The sequence below is a fragment of the Aquarana catesbeiana genome, linkage group LG01, assembly GCF_042186555.1.
Source record: "Aquarana catesbeiana isolate 2022-GZ linkage group LG01, ASM4218655v1, whole genome shotgun sequence".
Classification (NCBI taxonomy): Eukaryota; Metazoa; Chordata; class Amphibia; order Anura; family Ranidae; genus Aquarana; species Aquarana catesbeiana.
In genome coordinates, this window is record NC_133324.1 from 568,592,675 (window position 1) to 568,616,531 (window position 23,857).

General features: G+C 42.0%; 1 protein-coding gene across 1 annotated transcript in view; it reads right to left on the minus strand.

Annotated features, from left to right (window-relative positions):
- The window catches only part of ARHGAP45 (Rho GTPase activating protein 45), a 167,852-nt gene that overhangs the window by 40,737 nt on the left and 103,258 nt on the right, over positions 1-23,857 (minus strand). Inside the window, 12 exon segments of the mRNA XM_073597180.1 lie at positions 188-291; positions 2,426-2,616; positions 2,817-2,954; positions 4,570-4,737; positions 11,186-11,266; positions 11,400-11,510; positions 14,506-14,570; positions 16,281-16,418; positions 16,512-16,584; positions 16,713-16,785; positions 16,899-16,983; positions 17,108-17,251. Of these exon segments, the coding sequence (XP_073453281.1) occupies positions 188-291; positions 2,426-2,616; positions 2,817-2,954; positions 4,570-4,737; positions 11,186-11,266; positions 11,400-11,510; positions 14,506-14,570; positions 16,281-16,418; positions 16,512-16,584; positions 16,713-16,785; positions 16,899-16,983; positions 17,108-17,251 (1,371 nt within the window).

Here is a 23,857-nt window from a genome sequence, read left to right on the forward strand (position 1 = left end):
ATCTTATTTTCTACTTACAGACTCTATGACAATCACTGGATTTTGTAACACTAATTTCTTGTATATGAATACCTTTAGATAAGCACAATCTACATTACTGTCGCTACCAAGCACTAAAATAAGGTTTACAATTTTCATTTTACATATAATCCTACTGTGTGCTTGCTCCTGTCTCTTCATATCATACCTCTTCTCTCCACAACTTTCTCCTCTGCTGTAGGTTCCTTATTTTCTGTAGAAGGAAAATCCTGGGATGATAGACTTGACTTTCTAGCCCGAATGTATGGGGACCTAGAAAAAAAATTCCTATTGGTACTGATATTTACTAATAAATTTCTATAAAACCTAAAAAACAACAAACTAAGCCCAAGCAACCTAAAAACAAACAAGGAAACAAAAGGAAGGGCCACTAAGTAAGGCTTTATTCAAAAGTAAGCTGGCATCCGTCTTCCCTTTGTTATTGCTTCTGCATCTACTCCTACTATAGAGGTGGATACAGATGCAGTGGCTACATGGACTCAGAATTTGACATACGGGTAGGAGCGGGTACACAGATTCAACAGCAGACAACGTGCGCTCGGATCTGTGCATCCGCTCCCTCCTGCATGTCAAATTTTGACCATTAGCTGTGTCTGTGCTGCTGCTGCATCTGTATGCACCTCTATAGGCTGCCCACATGCAGCCTGGGGGGGATGCAAATGCAACAACAAGCAGAACGGGTGTCAGTGCCATCCGAATGAAGCCTAAAGCTTCACTTTTATAAATGAGTCTAAAAGTGACCTGTTCAGTAGATTCCAACAAAGTTTAAATCCAGAAAAACTGGAAACCAAATTAGAATCAAACAAAAGAACATTCAGGCGAGGTTCACAGTTTTGCGGAAATGCATGTAAATCGTATGCATTCCCCCACTCACAGGCAAAAGCGTGCTTTCAGGTGCATGAAGCCTCAAAGCACCATGTGGTTTCCCTGTGACTGCAGTTTTGAGGGACATTTTCTGCAGGTGCAACAGCCCACTCAAATGCATGGGCTGCTGTGGCCGGGCAGGGAACGCGTAGATGTGAACCTAGCATAAAGAAAATCAAACCATACTAGAATTGCATATCAAGACTACAAGATTTATGCAAAAGAAATGAGTAAACAGATGTAATAAAAACTTAAAGCCGAGGTCTGCCCAAAAAAAAAAAAAAAAGCCAGCAGCTACACATACTGCAGCTGCTGGCTTTTAATAATAGGACACTTGCCTGTCCTGGAATCCAGCGATGTCGGCCCTGCAGCTGCGGTTTCCATCAGCTGTCGCGTGCTGCCACCGCCATTGCAGGTAAGGAAACCCGGCAGTGTAGCCTTACGGCTTCACGCTGGTAACCCTACTGCACATGTGCGAGGCTCCGCTCCTCTCTCCTACTGGCCCGGTGACAGGGGGAGGAGGAGGGAGCCCCACGGTGACGTCATGGGCCGCGGCGTGGACCTTCGGAAGTGGGAATAGGATACCTGCAAAGACAGGTATCCTTTTCTTTCCTCCCCCCTGAAAGGTCCCAATTGGGGCACCAGAGGGGGAGAGGAGACAAATGAGTGGAAGTTCCACTTTTGGGTGGAACTCCGCTTTAAAAAGCTAAGTCCCTGAATTGAGCCCTTTCCCCATTCAAGGTGAATAAAAATAGTAAACATTATCTTGGTCCACTGGATCTAGTACATAATAGGATCCCTTGTAGAATGCCTGAAATCTTATTTATAAATTGCTGCTCAATTTTTAAGACCTTAGTGGGACTATAAAAACATCTAGTTGTACATTCAATGTTAGCAGGGGCGCATATTAACTTTTTTTACTGATGAATCAGGTCTTGTGGACCAAGATAAGGTTTACTTTTTTACTCACTGTGAATGATGAAGGGGTTCCACCCATAGACTTAATTAGTCTTTCAAACATTTTTAATATATTTGTATACATTTATTTGGCATCTATATTGAGGTGGGAAACTGTGTTGTGTTTTAACTGGTTTCATTTTCTTTAGATATTCTTTTTAATTTTTTTTTGATTATTTCCTATAAATAATTGTATGCTCAAGCTTATTCCTGATTGAAATGTGTCAGAGGGAGGGACCCAGGCATAAAGAGTGATAACTTGAACAATAAAGTTATTTTTTTCGGATGATGGGATGCAAACACTGAATTAGACGGGTTGTGGAGATGCAGCATCCAGAGTTGTAATGGAGCATGGAAGAAGTGTGCAATGGCGAATACTTTTGGCTTTTTTCAATTTTAGCTATTTATCTGGATTTAATCATTGATGAAAACCAACTGAAAAGATCTATTCAGACTCCACTTTATATAACAATTGAGCCTTTTTTTCAGAAAATTTTCCTTCTTCCTTTTGTGGATATTGAGGACTATTCTGCAAAACAATAAAGAATTAATTAACAATTCATACAATGTTATTTGTGGTGTGTATGGCTGGAAGTCATAGGATGTTTCTCTCTCCGCATCAGATCCAAGTTGTCGGACATATGATGCATATTGTTGTCCCAGGTCATAGAGCTTACTGCTTTCACACAGCGTTTGGAATCCAACAGGCAGGGGCGCTGTCTCCTTGTGCATGCTTTGATAGTAGGATATAGTGGCCTAGAGAGAAGCAAGGAAGTCACTGTGTGAGGGAAAATGGATAGGGGTAAAAAGGGACTAGATAATAATACTGACAATTGAAGGAGAATATTTAATTAGAAGTAAAAGTGTGTTGAAGATAAATTGAGGAGAAGTGAAACAGCTAGTAACGTTAGAGCTAAACAGAAAGACCATCATATGAGTAAACATCTTTCTTGTACCGAACGTAGGATCTGGTCTGTCTGTTTGATGAGCTCTTGTAGCTGACGAAGAACATTCACTTTCACATCTTCCAGCTCCTGCTTCTGTGTCTTGGCGTCTGCAATGCATGTCCGGTAAGTGGCCATTGCTTCTTCTGCCTGTAATAAGAGAAATGTGCAAAAGATAAGATTGGATCTGGAATGATACTGCAGAGGGACCCGGCAAATAGGATACATTTAAAGCTAGCTCTGAAGGAGCAGCTAGACTACTGTATTTAAGATAGCTAGTTATATTCTTCTTCCAATCTTTTGTTGTTCTCCCATTTGGGAGGTTTCATTTTTCCCAGCCCCTTTCACACTGGAGCGGGGACGGCGGTAAAATGCTGCTATTGTTAGCGGCGCATTACCGTCGGTATTCAGCCGCTAGTGGGGCGGTTTTACCCCATGTTATTGGCCAAGAAAGGGTTAAAAACCACCACAAAGCACCTCTGCAGAGGCACTTTGCCGGCGGTATAGCCGCGCTTTCTCATTGATTTCAATGGGCAGGAGTGGTGAAGGAGCGGTGTATACACCACCTCTTCACTGCTCCGAAGATGCTGCTAGCAGGACTTTTCCCGTCCAGCTAGCGCACCGCTCCAGTGTGAAAGCCCTCGGGGCTTTCACACTGGAGAGACAGCAGCGGCTGTTTTGGGTTGGTTTGCAGGCGCTATTTTTAGCGCAATAGCACCTGCAAACTGCCCCAGTGTGAAAGGGGCCTAAAGGGCTACTGCTATGAAGTTGGTAGATTCTAACTTCTTTATGGCAAGCTAAAATCCCAGAAATCTACCTTGACCCACAATGAATGGTAGGAAAAATATGTGTAATAAGCAATTCATATTAATATAATAAAAATTTACAGTGTTTGCACATTAAAGTAGATGTAAACCCTCTCCTATACCCAGTGAAGTGAACAACCTCAGATGATACACAGAGATGAAACAAATCTCCCTATATAAGTTTTACATGTATATCTGCTGTCTTCTGCTTTACCTACTGTTTAGAAAGTGCATGTCCTGTTAGATTTTTCACTTCCTCATTCATCTGTAGGAGGAGATCATTGCTAGACACTGTGAGAAAGCTGATTGGAGGAAAGGCACACATCCCCCTCCCCATACATGCGAGCGTGCCTGTGAATTGTTTAGCTGGCTGCTAATCTCCTCCTCCCACACAGGTCTATCTCCAGAGAGCTTGTCAAAAGTTATCAGGTTTAAAACAGAGGAACTGGGCAGGGCAGAGCTATGAGACTAAGTGCTTTGAAGAGAGATAAGAAAACACTGCGGACAGATATGCCCAGCTCAAATTTCATGAATCGGGTTTACATCCACTTTAAGGCTGGCCATAGACGGAGCCAATTTCTTTTCTGCAACCCGTGGTTGCAGGAAAGAAAATCGCTTGATTCCCCAGTGTTGATGCAGGAATCCGTCCTTCCGGGCCATTGTTTTCTCCTGGCAGGGGAGAAAACATCCCCGCCTAGAGAAGACCGTGATTTTTGCTAGCGGCTATAGCAGCTGCTAGCGATAATCGCAGGTCAAACCCAGCATGCCAGTTGTACCCAAGTTGATCGATCAACTTGGTACATTCAGCCTGCCCATATACAGTTAGAATCTTGTCCAGTTCCTGCTGAATCGGTCGAGATTCAAACCGTGTATGGTCTGCCTAACCCAGCTCTGTAAGGTATAAGATGTAATCCAGATAATGTGCTGCATTTGTTTTCCTGCCCTTTCACTAGTCTTACTCTGTTTTTAGCTTCTTCCTCTGCTCTCCTTTTTTTGTCAACCGATTTGGCACCGCTGTGACTTTGCTCCTCTTCAGCACGTGCTGCATAATACTGTGCTTTTTCATGCTCTTCACTACGTTGCATATATATCTGCTTTGCTTTTTTGAGGTTGACTTCTGCCTCCATCTGACAGAAAAGGAAAGAATATGAAGTTATATAAAGGAATAAGTCATGGCAGTTCAATGTGCTATACAGAGAGGGATTATAGCAGGTGCAGTAGTAATTTGGCTCTATGTTTACCAGAGAATGGTATAAAAGGGCGCAATTCATTTGTGCCCATGCACGTGGGTTTGCGGCCACCCCCCTCCCCTCTCCTTCCCCTAGTAATATTCTGTTTTATTAATAAATGTATAAAAATAATGTCATTTGTATTGCATATGTGTTTCTGGTGTCGCTACCCCTTTAAATTTACAGGTTACCTGGGACAAGGCGATCTCTGACTGGTCCAGGTGAAGCAGGTGACCGACTGGAAGGTTCTGGAACCCACCTGGACCCTATATAAGACAGCAGCAGCCGGTGGTTCTTGCTGCTGGCTGGGCAGTGGGCTTTGCTCCTGCGGGCCCGCCATGAAGACTCTTCTAAGGGAACTCCTGGAGCGAGCGGAGAGTGCCGGAGGAGAGGAATGGATCCGCTGCTGCCTTGCCAATGGGGGATGCGGAATAAGAGCGGCTTGAAGATGAGGGAGAAGTCACGGCCGAGTCCCAGGGAGCTTCCAGCAGCCGTCTGGAGGTCCAGCACCATGATGACCATACACCACTCACCATCAGACCCAGGCACAGTCGCACAGCGGAACGGCCAGCAGCCGTGGCACCCGAAGAGGAGTCCCGGTGTCAGCATGAAGGAGGCATTGCTGCTCCGCCAGCATTGTGGAGCTCTGGCAGGCTCTAGCGAGCTCTCTCCTCGTCACCGAAGAGGCCCGGCCTTAGGGGGAGTCATAGGTGGCGTTCAGCTCAGCCCAGTCAAGCTGCGCCTCCACCTCCTGCCCCTGTTGTTGGGCAACCCACTGAGCGGCCATCCAGGCACCCACTGCAACACGAATTGACGGCTGCACCAGCTATACAACAGCAAGGTAATTTAACCCCCGCTGTGCTTTTATTGCAAGCGTGTTTGCCTCATTTTAATTCTGTTGGTTCTTTTCCTCTGTTGGATTCTCTGGTATCCTCTTTTTCTAAAATAGCTGAGGCTGTAATGTCCCAGCATTCCTCTTCTTCTCCTCCTGTTCTTTCACCTGCTAATGTGTGGTCTCCTAATGTTAACTTTTCAGTTCCAGCACCTGTCACACAATGCTTACCTGACATTTCTCTGTCAGTTGATTTATTTAAACATGCTGATCCTGAAACGACTGTTAGGGAAGTTCTGCCCTGTGCATTGTCCCCCCTTGGTTTTCATTTACCTGTTTCTATAAAGGAAAAAATATGGAAGGGGGAATTCATTGATATGTTATTATTACTTCCCTCTTCTAAGGAAATTCTGCGTGCTGATAGAAAATCTGAAGATAAAGCTGAGGATGATAAGCGAAGGCCTATTGCCAGGTAATTTTTTAATTGGCTTCAGGCTTTTTGCATTTTTTCTAGTATCGTGGGGGAATAATTCCCTGACCGCTGTAGCAGCCTATTTCAGCATTTGGAAATCATCCTTGAGGCATATAAAAATTTTGGGGGTCTGGGTTGGTTCGTTTATGACGAATCCTTTTGTCAAAAATTAGCGGTTTACTCTAGCTTGCAGTGGGGCATGAAGGACGTTGGCCTTTGGCTGAACTTGATTGTTCCTCAAGAATCTTTTCCTCCCAAGCAATCACCTTCAGCTCCTGGCCCCCAATCCCCTTACAAGAAAGGGTACTGCTACACTTTTAATGAGACAGTGTAAGTGGGGTAGTTCTTGCCGTTATAAACATGAATGCTCTTTTTGTTCTGGCTCTCACCCCTTGGCTAGGTGCTTCAAAAAATCCAGTCCCAATAGCTCACAGAGGGATATTTTTTCCAAGAGCCTGCACTCCAGTGAGGCTGGAAAACATGCTCCATTGGCTCTCAATTTACCCAGACAAGGGGAGGGCCAGTTTCTTAGGGAAGGGCGGGTGGCTGGCCCCTTCCTTTCTCCGCCTTTTGATAATTTCCGAGACTCCCCTCTGGGCATCGTGCTCAAAAAGGAACCCAATTCTTTCAGATTAATACACCACTTGTCTTTCCCCGTAGGCAGCTCCTTCAATGATGATATAGACACTTCTATCTCTTTGGTTTCTAATTCAACCTTTGAGGATGCGGTTCAGGTTGTCCGGCGCCTTGGGCAAAGCGCTCTGCTGGCTTAGACGGATATTAAATCCGCGTTTAGATTGTTGCCGATTTCCCCATTATATTTTAACTCGCTTGGTTTCTGTTTTGATGATCTTTATTTTTTCGATATGTGTCTTCCTATGGGTTGTTCCTTATCATGCACTTATTTTGAATCCTTTGCAACCATTCTACAATGGGTGGTGTCTTCAGTCCGGGTTTGACAGCATTGTACATTACCTTGACGACTTCCTCTTTATTGGTCCGGGAGGTTCCCCTCTTTGCTTTTATCTTTTGCAGCTCTTTTCTAGTATCTCTGCATTTTTTGGCATCCCCTTGGCAGTTGAAAAGACCATTCTTCCATCCGTTTCTCTTGAATTTCTAGGCATAACAATTAACTCCTTAGCCATGGAGTTCAGGCTGCCTGCAGACAAGATTGTTAGATTGAAATCGTCCATTTCAGTCATGCTTCGAAGGCGCAAAGTGTTGTTGAGGGATCTTCAATCCCTGCTTGGTCTTCTAGCCTTTGCGTCTAGGGTATGCCAGTGGGTCGTATCTTCTCCCGTCACCTGTCTCTGGCGACGGTCAGGCTTAAATTGCCTTTTTCCCACATCCATTTGTCTGCAGACCTGAAGGAAGACTTGTGATTCTGGGCCTGATTCTTGGATTGCTCGGAATGCTACCAAGAACATTGTTTTGTTAGAATTTTTTCCTATTGTTGCGGCTTTTGAGCTTTGGAGTGCTCATTTCGCTAACAATTGTTCAAACTGATAAAGGAGTGCTTTTTGACATAAATTGTTTATCGTTTAAGTCCCTCTCTGTCATTAAGCTTATTCGGTATTTCGTTTTACGTGTTTAAAACATAACATATGGGTAAAAGCTCAGCACAATCCCGGGAAACCAAATATAATTGCTTATGCTTTCTCCCGTTTGCAGATTTCACGTTTCCGGCAGCTTTTTCCTCAAGCAGATAGCGAGGGATGTGTGTGTCCAGCCCACTTGTGGAATTTGATATAGATGCCTTATCCACGGTGATTAGGAATTCTCTCTCCCCTCACACATGGTTGGACTATTCGGCTGCTTGGAATAGATGGTTAGCCTTCTGTAGAACTTTCAATTTTAATTGTTACCAACACTCGGAGGGTGCTGTTTTGTCTTTTTTATGCGTTTTAATGCATGACCATCTGTCCCACAGCCACATAACTAAGGTTTTGGCTGGAATGTCTCTTTTTCAAACTTCATAGCTCACCTCCATTGAATGTATTCTTTTCGGTCAAGCAAGCCTTGAAAGGTTTAAGAAAGAGCACTTTTGTCCCTAACAAGCATAGACCCATCTCCATTGAAATGCTCAAACAGCTTTGCTTGTCTACCGGTCAAGTGTGCCATGATCAATTTAAGGCATTTCTTTTTCAAGTGGCTTTTTGTCTGGCCTTTTTTGCTGTACTTCAAGTGTCAAAATTGGTACCCCTTAATAAGTCTAATAATGTCAGTTATCTTTTCAGTTGTCTCAGCTTAGTGTACACTGGCCTCCACCTTCAATAACTGTAATTCATGCAGGAGGTAATGATATTGGTCATCTGAAATCACTTGATTTGATGTTTGCAATGAAGCGGGAGTTAAGACCCCTGGTAAAGGTGAGAAGGCAGGTGACCGGCTGGAAGGTTCTGGAACCCACCTGGACCCTATATAAGGCAGCAGCAGCCAGTGCTTCTTGCTGCTGCCTGGGCACTGGACTTTGCTCCCCCACCCCCCTCCCTGTCACTGGCACATTTATGTGGTCTGTCACCCCTGAATCGGGGGGGGACTTCACAGTTTTCAAGTTGTATTATCTGCTCGAGTCCTAAGACTGAGAAGGGATTTTTCCTTTATTAGGAATTTTCAGTATTTTGTGTGTTTAAATTGATTAAAATAAAATATGAAATGGTTATCTTTACATTCATACCAATAAAGTGCCGCGGCCATTACTAAAGCCATACTGTTGTATTAATGTTTATTCGCTGGGGTGCGTAGTGCTTGGGGGGGAGGGGGGTTATGTAGCCCGTGATCCCATGTTCTCTTTTCCCAAGAGAACTTTTGGCTGATCCAGCTGTTTAATCAATCAGAAAGGGGAATGAATATACAGTCAGGTCCATAAATATTGGGACATCGACACAATTGTAATCTTTTTGGCTCTATACACCACCACAATGGATTTGAAATGAAACGAACAGGATGTACTTTAACTGCAGACTTTCAGCTTTAAATTGAAGGTATTTACATCCAAATCAGTTGAACGGTGCAGGAATTACAACAGTTTGTATATGTGCCTCCCACTTTTTAAGGGACCAAAAGTAATGGGACAGGATTAACAATCATCCATCAAACTTTCACTTTTTAATACTTGGTTGCAAATCCTTTGCAGTCAATTACAGCCTGAAGTCTGGAACGCATAGACATCACCAGACGCTGGGTTTCATCCCTGGTGATGCTCTGCCAGGCCTCTACTGCAACTGTCTTCAGTTCCTGCTTGTACTTGGGGCATTTTCCCTTTAGTTTTGTCTTCAGCAAGTGAAATGCATGCTCAAATCGGATTCAGGTCAGGTGATTGACTTGGCCATTGCATAACATTCCACTTCTTTCCCTTAAAAAAACTTTGGTTGCTTTCGCAGTATGCTTCGGGTCATTGTCCGTCTACACTGTGAAACGCCGTCCAATGAGTTCTGAAGCATTTTGCTGAATATGAGCAGATAATATTGCCCGTAACACTTCAGAATTCATCCTGCTGCTTTTGTCAGCAGTCACATCATCAATAAATACAAGAGAACCGGTTCCATTGGCAGCCATACATGCCCACGCCATGACACTACCACCACCATGCTTCACTGATGAGGTGGTATGCTTTGAATCATGAGCAGTTCCTTTCCTTCTCCATACTCTTCTCTTCCCATTACTCTGGTACAAGTTGATCTTGGTCTCATCTGTCCACAGGATGTTGTTCCAGAACTGTGAAGGCTTTTTAGATGTTGTTTGGCAAACTCTAATCTGGCCTTCCTGTTTTTGAGGCTCACCAATGGTTTACATCTTGTGGTGAACCCTCTGTAGTCACTCTGGTGAAGTCTTCTATTGATTGTTGACTTTGAGACACATACACCTACCTCCTGGAGAGTGTTCTTGATCTGGCCAACTGTTGTGAAGGGTGTTTTCTTCACCAGGGAAAGAATTCTTCGGTCATCCACCACAGATGTTTTTCCGTGGTCTTCCAGGTCTTTTGGTGTTGCTGAGCTCACCGATGCGTTCTTTCTTTTTAAGGATGTTCCAAATAGTTGATTTGGCCACACCTAATGTTTTTGCTTTCTCTCTGATGGGTTTGTTTTGTTTTTTCAGCTTAATGATGGCTTGCTTCACTGATAGTGACAGCTCTTTGGATCTCATATTGAGAGTTGACAGCAACAGATTCCAAATGCAAATAGCACACTTGAAATTAACTCTAGACCTTTTATCTGCTCCTTGTAAATGGGATAATGAGGGAATAACACACACCCGGCCATGGAACAGTTGAGCAGCCAATTGTCCCATTACTTTTGGTCCCTTAAAAAGTGGGAGGCACATATACAAAACTGTAGTAATTCCTACACCGTTCACCTGATTTGCATGTAAATACCCTCAAATTAAAGCTGAAAGTCTGCAGTCAACGCACATCTTGTTTGTTTCATTTCAAATCCATTGTGGTGGTGTATAGAGCCAAAAAGATTAGAATTGTGTCAATGTTCCAATATTTATGGACCTGACTGTGTGTATATATAATATAAATATATTATATACATAATATATCTATCTATCCATATATCTTTACCTTCCTCTACCTCAGGCTTGCTTGGAGAAACAATCCTTCATCCAGGATAATTACTATTTACTATTATAGACAACCAGTGCCTGCAAAGCTTTTCCCTCTCCACATACAAACATAAACAGCCACTTGGAGTAAACATGCCTGCTTGTGACATTATCGTTTGTAGGAACCATTGTTCATTTAAAGCTTGTAGGCACGTTTAGAAATGTTCATGGATTTCTCATAGTTCCAAGAATACTATTGTGTATACTATAAGGTTCTATGACTATATAAAAACTAGCAATATGTTATCTGACTTTTTGTAGGCTTACATTTTGGAAGGAACACATAAATTAGACGTGAGATGGTTGATGAAGGTGCTGGGGGCAGTACAGACTCTGCAGTGGTGGAGTATGCGTGCATTAGAGATGAATAATATGACCAAATTAACATAGCTTTGGAGTTAATTACAGAGAAAATGTGCAGTGTTAAATCTTACCAGTTTGCGCTCAGCTCGCTGCCATTGCTCCTTCAACTCTTTTCTGCGTTTCTCGTGTTCCAAGCGTCGCATACTCACTGGCTTCAGAAAGAATGAAACATATACATTACAAAGAAAAAAGTAATATTGTCATGCAGTGGTGCTATTATTTATTACTGAGCCTTACAATAACACACATTTAGAAAACAATGCAGCTAATAGTTTGATCTTATACCTGCAAATATGTCTGCTGCTGAAGGGTTAAAGATGTGTGGAGGACTCCATGTGCATGGTCTTGGTCCTGCTCCAAAGCTACTGAATAGATGGACTGGAAAGGCATACACGGCTAAGAATGAAAGAAATGAAAGGATTTAAATCAGAGAGCAAGGTAAATTAGATCTCACACTAATAATTAACATGTTGACTTTGCTCTGATAATTCTAAAGATAACGGACTGAATAACCTATAGGTCATTGGACAAATTATCATAGGCTTATTTTTGCTCTAGTCCTGCCCACATAAGCAAATGATAACCACATGGGGTAATGGGTTCCCCCAATACAAATACACTCTTGGCGGTGCCTGCTGGGTCTTCTTGAATCTTTACAATTAAATCTGAGCACCTTTTTGCATAAGGTATGATTTACTGCTAAGACAGAGGTGGGAAAGGTGTGGATCCAAGCTGGGGTTACCCAACCTACAACAATGGAAATTGGAGATTAATAAAATGCTTCTGTATAAGAAACTGATCTATGACAGGAAAAAATTCTGAAAATGTAGGGTATGTGGCAGGACAATTTTCTGCCCGACTCCTTGGATTTTTCAATTGAGATATTTCAGGCAGAAGGAGGGTGATCCCCACATTTCTGTGGTGCATTTACCTCCTCCTACCCCTCCTCTCTCTTTGCTCCTCTGTTCTCTTGACCCCCCCCCCTTTTTTTTTGTCTGTCAATACTGATTACGACCTGATATTACACACCTTGCCGGCCCTCATCTGGACCTTTAACCCCAATTTCACAGCTGGCTTTCCCTGTGGTCTTTCCATGTCAGAAACTCTAAAGAATGAACAGTTCACTTTAGAGTGTGCCGCAATTGAGAAATAAAGGAATTAAAAAAAAAAAAAAAAAAGAAGAAGGCGTTGATGGATAGATCGCTCTCCAAAGTGCACTGTTCAGCATCCAGCTAATTTTGACAATGCAAAGAGTGTTGAAATTCATCATATGTGAATATTCAGCCCCAAAAAAGAAAAAACAACAGAATTTTGTCCCTTGCTGGTGTAACAATTGGACATGACTGCTACAGTGAGGGAAAAAAGTATTTGATCCCCTGCGGATTTTGTACCTTTGCCCACTGACAAAGAAATGATCAGTCTATAATTTTAATGGTAGGTTTATTATAACCGTGAGAGACAGAATACCAAACAAAAATATCCAGAAAAACGCATTTCAAAAGTTATAAATCGATTTGCATTTTAATGAGTGAAAGAAGTATTTCAACCCTTTGCAAAACATGACTTAGTAGTTGGTGGAGAAACCCTAGTTGGCAATCACAGAGGTCAGATGTTTCTTGTAGTTGGCCACCAGGTTTGCACACATCTCAGGAGGGATTTTGTCCCTCTTTGCAGATCCTCTCCAAGTCATTAAAGGGGTTCTATGCATTCTCTGCATTTAGGTGAAAAACCTTCTGTGCTGCAGCATCCCCCCAGACCCTCCCCCCCTTTTTCTTATCTCAACCCGATCGTTCCAGCAATGGGGACGAGCACAGCAGCTCCAGCGGTTGTCTCGGGTCCTCATTGGATAGATTGATAGCAGCAGGAGCCATTGGCTCCCGCTGCTGTCAATCAAATCCAGTGACACGGGAGCCGGGGGGCTGGGCTAAGTCATGCTGTCTGTGTCAATGGACGCATGGAATGCGGCTCTCCGTTGGGGCACTCGAGAAGAGGAGGAGCCAGGAGTGCCATGGGGGGACCCCAGGACAGGAGGATCGAGGTAACTCTGTGCAAAACCCTTGCACAGAGAAGATAACTATAACATGTTTGTTATTTTTTTTTTTTAAAAACTAAGCTTTACAATCACTTTAAGGTTTCCAGGCTGATGTTTGGTAACTTGAGCCCTCAGCTCCCTCCACATATTTTCTATGGACTTAAGGTCCAATGCCTTGGCCGTGTGTTTTGGGTCATTGTCATGCTGGAATACCCATTCATGACCCATTTTCAATGCCCTGGCTGAGGGAAGGAGGTTCTACTCCAATATTTGACAGTACATGGCCCTTTCCATCGTCCCTTGGATGCAGTGAAGTTGTCCTGTCTCCTTAGCAGAAAAACACCCCCAAAGCATAATGTTTCCACCTCCATTTTTGACAGTGGGGATTGTGTTCCTGGGGTCATAGGCAGCATTCCTCCTCCTCCAAACATGGCGAGTTGAGTTGATGCCAAAGAGCTTGATTCCGGTCTGATCTGACCACAACACTTTCACCCAGTTCTCCTCTGAATCATTCAGATGTTCATTAGCAAACTTCAGACGGGCCTGTACTTGTGCTTTCTTGAACAGGGGGACCTTGTGGGCGCTGTAGGATTTCAGTCCTTCATGGCATAATGCTTCACCAATTGTTTTCTTGGGGGACTATGGTCCCAGCTGCCTTAAGATCATTGACAAGATTCTTACGTGTAGTTCTGGGTTGATTCCTCACCATTCTCATGGTCATTGAAACTCCACAAGGCGAGATCTTGCATGGAGCCCCAGACCGAGATAGATTGACAGTTATTTTGTGTTTCTTCCATTTGCGAATAAATCGCACTTAACTGTTGTCATCCTCTCACCAAGCTGCTTCGGGATGGTCTTGTAGCCCATTCCAGCCTTGTGTAGGTCTACAGTCTTGTCCCTGACATCCTTGGACAGCTCTTTGGTCTTGGCCATGGTGGAGACATTGGAATCTGATTCTGTGGACAGGTGTCTTTTATACAGGCAACAAGCTGAGATTAGGAGCACTCTCTTTAAGAGAGTGTTCCTAATCTCAGCTCCTTACCTGTATAGAAGACACCTAGGAGCCAGGAATCTTGCTGACTGATAGGGGATTAAATACTTATTTCACTCATTAAAATGCAAATCAATTCATAACTTTTTTTAAAAGCGTTTTTCTGGATTTTTGTTATTCTGTCTCTCACAGTTAAAATAATCCTACCATTAAAATTATAGACCGATCATTCCTTTGTCAGTGGGCAAACGTACAAAATCAGCAGGGGATCAAATAGTTTTTTCCCTCACTGTACGTATATTGTGTATGTGGTAATGAACCCATAAACCTAATTATTTAAGTACTTCTCATCACCGTTATTCTCTTACCTCTTGTGTTATGACACCTTTGGTGGTGTTAACCAGTTTCTGAAGTCCCTTAGCATATTCCATCTCTGTTGGGAATGGGAACACAAAACAGTTAGTCTTGTAATGACACAGCATATAGCACACAAACACTGTGTGCAAATCAAGGAAACATGATCAAGGAAACATGAGGAAATGTAGGGTGTACGATGTAGGAGAGTGTGCAAACTAACATAATGGGATTTTTACAGGCATTGACAAATAAGGTTTAATGTTGATAAATGTAAAGTTATGCACTTGGGGGCTAAGAATATGCATGCATATATACTAGGGGGCAATACAACTGGGGGAATCAATGGTGGAGAAGGATCATAAGCTTAATAATGGCACGCAATGCCAAGCTGCGGTTTCCAAAGCAAGCAAAATTCTTTGTATTAAGAGTGGTATAAATGGCTGAGAGAAAGAGAGAGAGAGATATCAATTTGCTCCTGTACAAATCATTAGTAAGGCCTCATCTGGAATATGCAGTTCAGTTTTGGGCACCAGTTTACAAAAAGGATAATCGAGGAACTGGACAAAGTGCAGAGAAGGGCAATCAAACTGATAAGAGGCATGGAAGAGCTCAGCTATGAGGAAAGATTAGCTGAACAGAGTTTATTCTCAGTTGAGAAGAGGACATTAAAGTGGTTGTAAACCCACTTTAAAAAAAAAAAAAAACTAACACCTGCATAGCATACTAGCTCATTATGTAATACTCACCTGAGATCAGAGCCCTCGTTGCAGTACCCATACACAGCACCGGCCAGCGACATTACTTCCGGGTATTGCGGCTCCGGCGCTGTGATTGGCTGGAGCCGCAATGACGCCACTCCCGTGCATGCGCGTGGGAGCCGCTGGTAACGGCACACTCACTGAAGCAAACAGCACATATGTGCCGTTTGCTTCAGTGCGCATGTGCCGATAATGTCGGCACATGCAAATACAGGGGATATCTCCTAAACCGTGCAGGTTTAGGAGATATCTTGGGTAGCTACAGGTAAGCCTTATTATAGGCTTACCTGTAGCAAAAAGTGGTCTGTAAGAGTTTACAACCACTTTAAGGGGGATATGATCAACATGTATAAATACATAGGTGGTCCATATAGTGAACTTGGTGTTGAGTTATTCACTTTAAGGTCATCACAGAGGACAAAAAAGGGGCACTCTATGTCTGGAGGTAAAAAAATATTTAAACTCCAAATATGGAAAGGTTTCTTCACAGTAAGAGCTGTGAAAATGTGGAATAGACACCTCGGAAGAGCTGGTTCTGGCCAGCTCAGTATATTGTTTTAAGAAAGGCCTGGATTCTTTCCTGTACATAATATAATAATATAACTGGATACTAATATTTATAGGTAAAGTTGATCCAAGGAATGTCTGAATGCCTCTTGGGGGATCAGGAAGGATCCCCCCCCCCCCCCAGAGCAAATTGGATCATGCTTTATTGGTTTTTTTTTGCCTTCCTCTGGATCAACTGTGGGTATTGGATAGTGCATATGAAGGTTTTCTATTTTAGTTGCCTTCCTTTGGATCAACTGTCGATATTGGATAGTGTGTATCTATTTGAGTGCGTGTTTTCTTTTTTTTCTTCTCTGTTGGTTGAAATGGATGGACTTTTTTCAACCAGATTAACTATGTAACAATGTAACACTTTTAAATCTGATATAAGATGTAAAAATGTATGAAGAAGGTATATTTCTAGAATGAGACAGAGAAAAATACACATTATTATAAAAGTAATCCCTCGTCCCCCAGCCTACCCAATAATGTTCTCTTCTCAATATAACTGGTCAGATCTTTCATGTATTTTGCAAGTTTTTTTGCATAGAAAAAAGCTGCTCGTACACCTCCTTCACTCTTCTGTAGGATAATGTCCACATCATCACCCAAAGGGTTCCCTGTGATCAAACAACATCAATATATCGTGGCACAGTTATTCTCAATTTAACTTTTAGCTTCACTGTATTCATCCAAGTTAAAACTTTGCTCACCTGCATCAACATATTCTGCATTGGCCAGTGTACTCTCGGTTCCAGAAAGACTACCATATAAGCTCTCCATGGACTGTTTTGAGGTAAAAGATTAAAAATCAAATACTGGACTAGAATTATAAAGGCTAGAAATATGAAAAAGAAAAATTGCATAGGTAATACCAAATATGATAGGATAGGAAAACTACAACCAGGTCTTACCTGGCTCTGATCCCCAGGTGGTAAAGATAATAAGGTGCTACTGTCCACTTCTCCCATAAGGAATTCTGAGATTCTGGAAAAGTAATAACAAAAAGGTACAAACAATGGCATTAGTTATCAATCTTCACTACTGGAAGTCCAAAAATATTTTTTCCCTGTACCCTTTTCAACAACCCTACAACTCACGTGCTGCTAAAGCACACAGCCATGCTCTCCAAGGCCTTCTCAAAGTCACGCTTCTCATTTTCAATGCTTGCTTCATAGTGGAAACCTGTGTTATATAAAAGAGAGAAATAACTAATGAGACATAACATATATAAGATACTTAAAAATGTACCAAAACAGGTTTAATCGCTAAATATATAATGGATTCTAGAAACTGGATTAATTCAGACCTTTAACTTTGGAGATGAGGGTACCAGCTGCGGTCAGAGTCTCTACAGTGTTGAGAAGAGGATATTTGTTGATTACTTGGCGAAGGAGTCTTAGTGCTTCCCCAAGGCACTCATGAGCCAGTGGACGCCGGGTCTCCTTTACCTCTGTAGGTAAAAAAAAAGAAAAAGAAAAAAAGGATAATATATGCCCATAAACAGGCTTATAGAACTAATGCTACTTTTATAAAAACATCTATTACTTTACAGAACATCACTAAATGTAATTAGTAGGAATTATTGGGATTTGTTGGTCTCTATCCCTAAATGAAAGTCAAGGGCTGCAGGTAAGGACCACCAACAAGACATTATTTATTGTAACGTTTTTTGTTTTTTTCTTTTTCCATTGTGTGGTCATAGCTTGATCCTTTGGGTAAACCAGAGATTAAATTAAAAAGGAGCATAAATATGAACTATAGGGAGAACTTACAAAACTCTCTGCCGAGGTTACTTAAATATGGTAGAAAATAGCATAACTTACTTCGGAATTAAATGTAGGATTAACTACTGTGGAACGACATGTCCCTTTATTTCATGGCTTGCCATTTCCATGCAGGAAAATATATGTTTGGAGTTTAAATTGTACCCATTACTGTTTAACTGGTATTAAACCCAAAAACACAAATGTAATATATTACAGCTTAAAACAATTTTAAAAAAATAAATTAATAATAAACTTCTGCGCTACTATGAAAAATTACTAAAGAAATTATTTAAGATAGTGTACGTGTCTACTGTAAATATTTTTAGGTTGCCGCTTAACACAAACAGTGTTCCCTCATAAACCATGAAAAAATATAAATAATAAAAACTGTGAAGCGCTACCTATTTTTCAAAATATATCATAAAAAGTTCAAAATCAATGTTGACAGTGCCACTCAGTGGCACTTGCAGGATAGCAATATACTCCTTAACAGCTTGCCGACCAGCCACCGCAGCTTTACTGTGGCAGAATGGCACGGCTGGGCAAAACGACGTTACCTTACGTCGCTTCGCCTACTGGCCACTTGGGTGTCGGGCACGCGCCTCTGGCGGTGCACGTGCGCCCGCAGCGTGTGCCCGACACCGATGCGAGTGCCCATCAGTTCTTTCAGGGGAGAGGAGACTGATCGTGTGTTCATACTACGTATGAACACCAATCTCTCTCTCTCTCCTCCTAGACAGTCCCATCCCCCACAGTTAGAAACACACATATGGAACACAGTTAACCCCTTGATCGCCCCTTAGTGTTAGCCCCTTCCCTGCCAGTGACATTTAAAATACACAGTAATCAATGCATTTTTATAGCACTGATCGCTGTATATCTCTCAATGGTTTCAAAAATGTGTCAAAAGTGTCTATCCCTTTTTTTGTAGACGCTATAACTTTTGCGCAAACCAATCAATATACGGTTTTTTTTTTTTTTTTTTTTTTTACCAAAAATATGTAGAAGAATACATATCGGCCTAAACTGAGGAAAAAAAATTTTTTTTTGATAAATAATGTGGGATATTTATTATAGCAAAAAGATATTATGTTTTTTTTTCAAAATTGTCGCTCTTCTTTTGTTTATAGCGCAAAAAAAAAAAAAACGCAGAGGCAATCAAATACCACCAAAAGAAAGCTCTATTTGTGGGATAAAAAGGACGTCAATTTTGTTTGGGTACAGCGTTGCACAACCGCGCAATTGTCAGTTAAAGCGTCGCAGTGCCGAATCGCAAAAAAAATGGCCTGGTCATTGAGCAGCCAAATCTTCCGGGGCTGAAGTGGTTAAATAACAGCAATAATGGTGAGACCCTCCTATAAATGCAAAGAACTTGCTAAAATACAAAATGAAAGAGAACAAAATGTACAATTTATTACAGTGAAAGTGACCACCTAGTGATAATAGTGCAAATAAAAATAAAAAACAAATAAATCAGTCCATTCAAAGTGAACATGCCAAATCTATTATGTGGCATTAATAAAGTCCTTCAGTGACTAGATGGATAATCTTCAAAGTGACACGTGCCCTCCACCAGTCAAATTATGTGCTCACCTCCCCATAAGACTCCAAATTGGGTCTAGTCATACCTTCCCCTCAGGGGTACAAATCCTATGGATGACAGCTGCTCAGGTGCTCCTTGGGCTCTCACACACCTCAGACCATGGTAATCCTGATAATCACATGTGGATAGGAAGGAACTCATATTGTGCTTATGGTTTTAAAAACTTGATGTTTATTAAAAAGGAAAAACAACACTCACATTTTAATGTGCACAACCTCCGGTGCACTCAGGCAATGTGAGTACATCAGGGGTGCAGAAACCCCATAAAAACACTTAGATGTCCATATGTGCTCAGCTGTAAACCACCATAAAGGTTCCAGTCTCCTTCTTGGTGGTGCGTGATGATGTCACAAGCTCCGCCCGACACGTTTCTTCACAGATCACGTGACTTTCTCAAGGGGTACCCAGAGTGCACCGGCCATACATGGACTGAACTCCTGCTGAATCAGCCAAAAGTATCAAAATCCACTGACAGGCAGGCAGGGCTTTTATAACAGAAGATAGCCTAGAGGTCTCTTCTGTAATAAACATCCCCCCTGCCTGTCAGCGTGTAATGTGATCTGAGCCACACATGTGCAGCTCAGACCGTATTTATGGTACGCTCTGCATGGCGTAGCGATGTGACTCCCACGCACATGTGCGGGAGTGACGTCGCCACTGCCTTGTCATTCAAGTGGCTGAAGATTCCAAACCAGGAAGGACCGGGTGAAGATGGAAATGCCAGGGAGCATTAAGAGTGCAGCTCTAGAGGACTTCATTTCTAGGGAAGTCTGTCATAATGTACTAGTAAACGATGACTCAAACCTTCACAGGGATACCTTTTAGTGGTTTACTACCAGAACTTTACTACCACTTTAAGTTACTCCTTTAAACTAAATACATAAAAATGAATCACACTTATATTGCTTGTTGTTTTTGTGTACAAAATTGTGGCTTGCAGATTTTTTCAAATCGTGCTGTAACATTTCAAATGCTTACATTTTACATCTATGAGCTAGCAGATAGAAGTGAAGATCTGATCTACAAATGATTGTCTACTTGGAATTAATCAGTCCAAACACAGCCACACTCATATTGGTTTATGCAATGGGTAGAGACCCCTGAAATGCACTTTCAGCACAAGGTGCAGGTTGGTCACACATATATTGACTCACAATACAACTGTAGCAGGCTGGACTGCCTGATAGTAATCTCATGCCTATGGGTTCTAGGTAACAAAAAACAGCCCGCCAGATTTTCTGGAGATATCACAATTCTATGTTTAGCCCGGCTATAGACGGTTCGAAACTCGGCTGGTTCAGCAGGAACCAGCTTAGATTCAAAACATTAATGGGCAGGCTGAATGTACCAAGTTGATGGAGCAATCAACTTGGGTCAACCAGCCTTCCGCATTCACTTCCGATTATCACAAGCGGCTGCTATAGCCGCTAGCGATAATCACTGTCTTCTGGCGGAGACGGCTTCCCCTGCCCACCCCCACTGGGAGAAGACAATTGCTCGGCAGGAGGTATTCCCCTGTCAACACTGTCTGTGTTGATGGGGGGAATCGTGCAAATTTCTTTCCTGCAACCTGTAGTTGGGTCTATGGGCTGCCTTAGATAGCTACTAAAACATATAGATTAGTGTGTTTAGTGATTATATTCAAAAGCCAAATGGTATAAACAGAACATCTTGGAGACTGACATATTGAGAATCTCAAATTAATCTCTTTATGAGCAATGACCCATACATAAGGCTCCATGCACACTGCATTAGAAAAGCAGAAGAAAAAAAAATGCATGCATGTTCTCACATCTGGCACGATTAATTTAATGCGCCTAGCGTTAATGCACGTTTAGGTGTGTTTAGGTGCATTTGCATGTTATTTTTGCCCAAACACTCCTATGTTGAACATGCAAGTGATGTTTTTTCCTGCCTCTAAACACCTGTAAATGTATTCAAAGTTACAGCAATAGGTTTTTTAAGTACTATATTGAACTGAGAGCTTCAGAACATACTTGGTGCCTTTTTTAAGCCGGCCATAGATGGATCGAAACTCGGCTGGTTCAGAGGCTATAGCTGCTAGCAGTAATCATTGTGTTCTGTCGGCAGGGAAGGCTCCCGCCGGCAGAATACAATAGCCCTGCGGAAGGGATTCCTCCATCAAATCTGTGTTGATGGGGGAATTGAGTGATTTTCTTTCGCAACCCGAGGTTGCAGGAAAGAAGATTGAATAATCTATGACATGCCTTAAGCTCCATGCACACTGGCTTAAAAAACGTTGCTTCTACATGAGTTTTGTGTTCCACCTGTAGAAGCTACTCAACGTTGTCCTATATGTCCATACACATTAGGACAATTACAGGCATATTTTGAGCTCAACGTTTAGAGGCAGAAAAAAAAAAAAAACACTTCTGGTTCACGATTCTGATTGGAGCTTACTGGCAGAAAAAAACTTAAAACTCTCCTAAACTCATCAAAACGTTGTACAAAAAATGCTATATATGAGCTATGAGCATTTTTTACTGCCAAGAGAACAGATGTTTTTTTAAGCCCAGTGTGAATGGATCCTTACTCATTGAATTTGCTAGTTGAGTGTAAGGGTAGCCACAGAAGGGTAAAGCTGTTCTACTGAATGAAGACCAAGTAGATCTTTCCTGTGTTTCCATGGCTCAAAAGGAGCATTAGGACTTGCTGCGATCCTTGCCACAAAGATGACAGTGGTTCACAAAATTACCCTTCCCTACTCTAAACCATGTGATGGGAAAATTAGAAAATCTCCTTGTGTGATAATGAGAGTCCCACCTACTTGTTCTTTTGCAGTAGAATATCAGCTCAAATATCACAAGCAAGGCTTGAAATTATAAACAACTCTGGTTTCTGTTAAGCTTAATTGTGCAAGAGCCAATGATACTCTAAAGTGCACCCTTTAGTTTGTCTACTTTAGATCAAAGTTTCTGCACTCTGTGTTAAGGGTCTTGGTCCCTGGACTAAAGCTGGATGGATAGAATTTCTAACAAGAATTCTTAGGAAAAGTCTTCAGAAACTTTGTATTTAGAACATTTGAATGCCGTTCTAAAGATTTGGTTTGCTTTTAACATTTCATTTTGGAATGAATGGAATTTACCGAATGAAAACCACATACTCTGTTAGAAATAAATTTGTGCGAGAAAATATTTTTCCATCCGGGGCCTTCGAAATTTATCATCACTGTGGTCAAAAACAAACATTGATTTGACCTACTAATTAGAAAAATTTGCAAAATTTCCTAGAACATTCTTTCCCTAATAATTTGCATTCAAAAATCTACCCATCTATGGTCAGCTTTAGTGTAACAGAAGAGGCAGCTGTTCTGGGTTTAAGAATAGCTGATGGCTCCTTTTTTACATTAGCAACTTCTCCACCGTGTTACATTCTCTACAGTGTACAGCTATTTGTTTTACCTTTCCTTTTACATCATTTTTGCTTTGTATCTGAGATCATTTGATTTATTTTAGGTTTTCTAAATTTTTAGAGCAATATGACTTTTTTCCCCCTTTCCACAAGTTGTACATTATTGTTCCTTAATAATTATTGTTATTGTATAATTCTGCTCAATATTCACTCTACAATGGTATTATGCAAGCCACTGTGGGTTCAGATGGCTACAAACATCTGTGAGCACTGCAGGAAAGTATGGGTAATCAAGATCTCATGATCAGTAATCATGCAGACGGGTTTCAGATCAGGTGACCACCATGCTTAGTCATGATGATCACTCCAAAACAGAGAATTTGCTAATGTAGGAAGGCTTACATTATTAAAGACAAAAAACAGAAAAGAAAGGGCACACTGGCCTTGTGAATTATCTGTAAAAAAGTTTATTACAAAAGAACACATAAAAACTACTACTCACAAGGGTAGATGAAAATCACGCATAAATGGTGTTGGTGATAAGTCCACCGGCTGCAGTCTCCAGACCTAAGGACAAGGCGCGCAGACAGCTGCTGGCTGACGCGTTTCGAAGGTAGCACCTTCTTCTTCAGAGCCTAACAGTGTACATCTCTTACGGCTACTTAAATATATGTGCTCATCAAGGAAGCACAAACCAGGTTGACTCAGGTGCCACTCCCATAAGATGGGCGGTCTAGAGGTGGACCCTGACACAGCACCATAGAAACCATTTGTGTACACATATACAATCAAACAGAGATGTATGGGGGGCACAAGTGCACAAGACATGGGTGTGCCATGATAGCAGGGGTGAAGGTGAGTATAAAGTGTGGTGCGGCACATAGAACCGCCGGACGAGCTCAAATGTCAAAGTCCCATAGGTGCGGCCACCAGCATGAACAAAATAGGAATAGAGAAAAAATACAAATACAAAAATAAAAAAAAAAAATAAATGAATAAAATTAAATGTAAAAATAAAAATAGCAGTAGCCATCAGAAAATATAAATAAGCCTACCCATTAAACCTTCTATCCCTCCACTCCCCTTCCTTTCCTTGCCCTTCTCTTTCCCTAATTTTCTCCCTTTTTTCCTAAGCTTTTTTTCCTCCACTCTCCCTTCCTTTCTTGTCCCTTTCCCAACTTTCCCTTCCCTTCCTCCCCCTGTCTCCCTTCCCTGTCCCTTCCCCCTTCCTTCCCTTTCCCCTCCCCCTTCCCCTCTTGTTCCCCCACCCCTGTCTCCCTCCCTTTTTCTCCCCCTCTCTGTCCCCCTCCCCTTC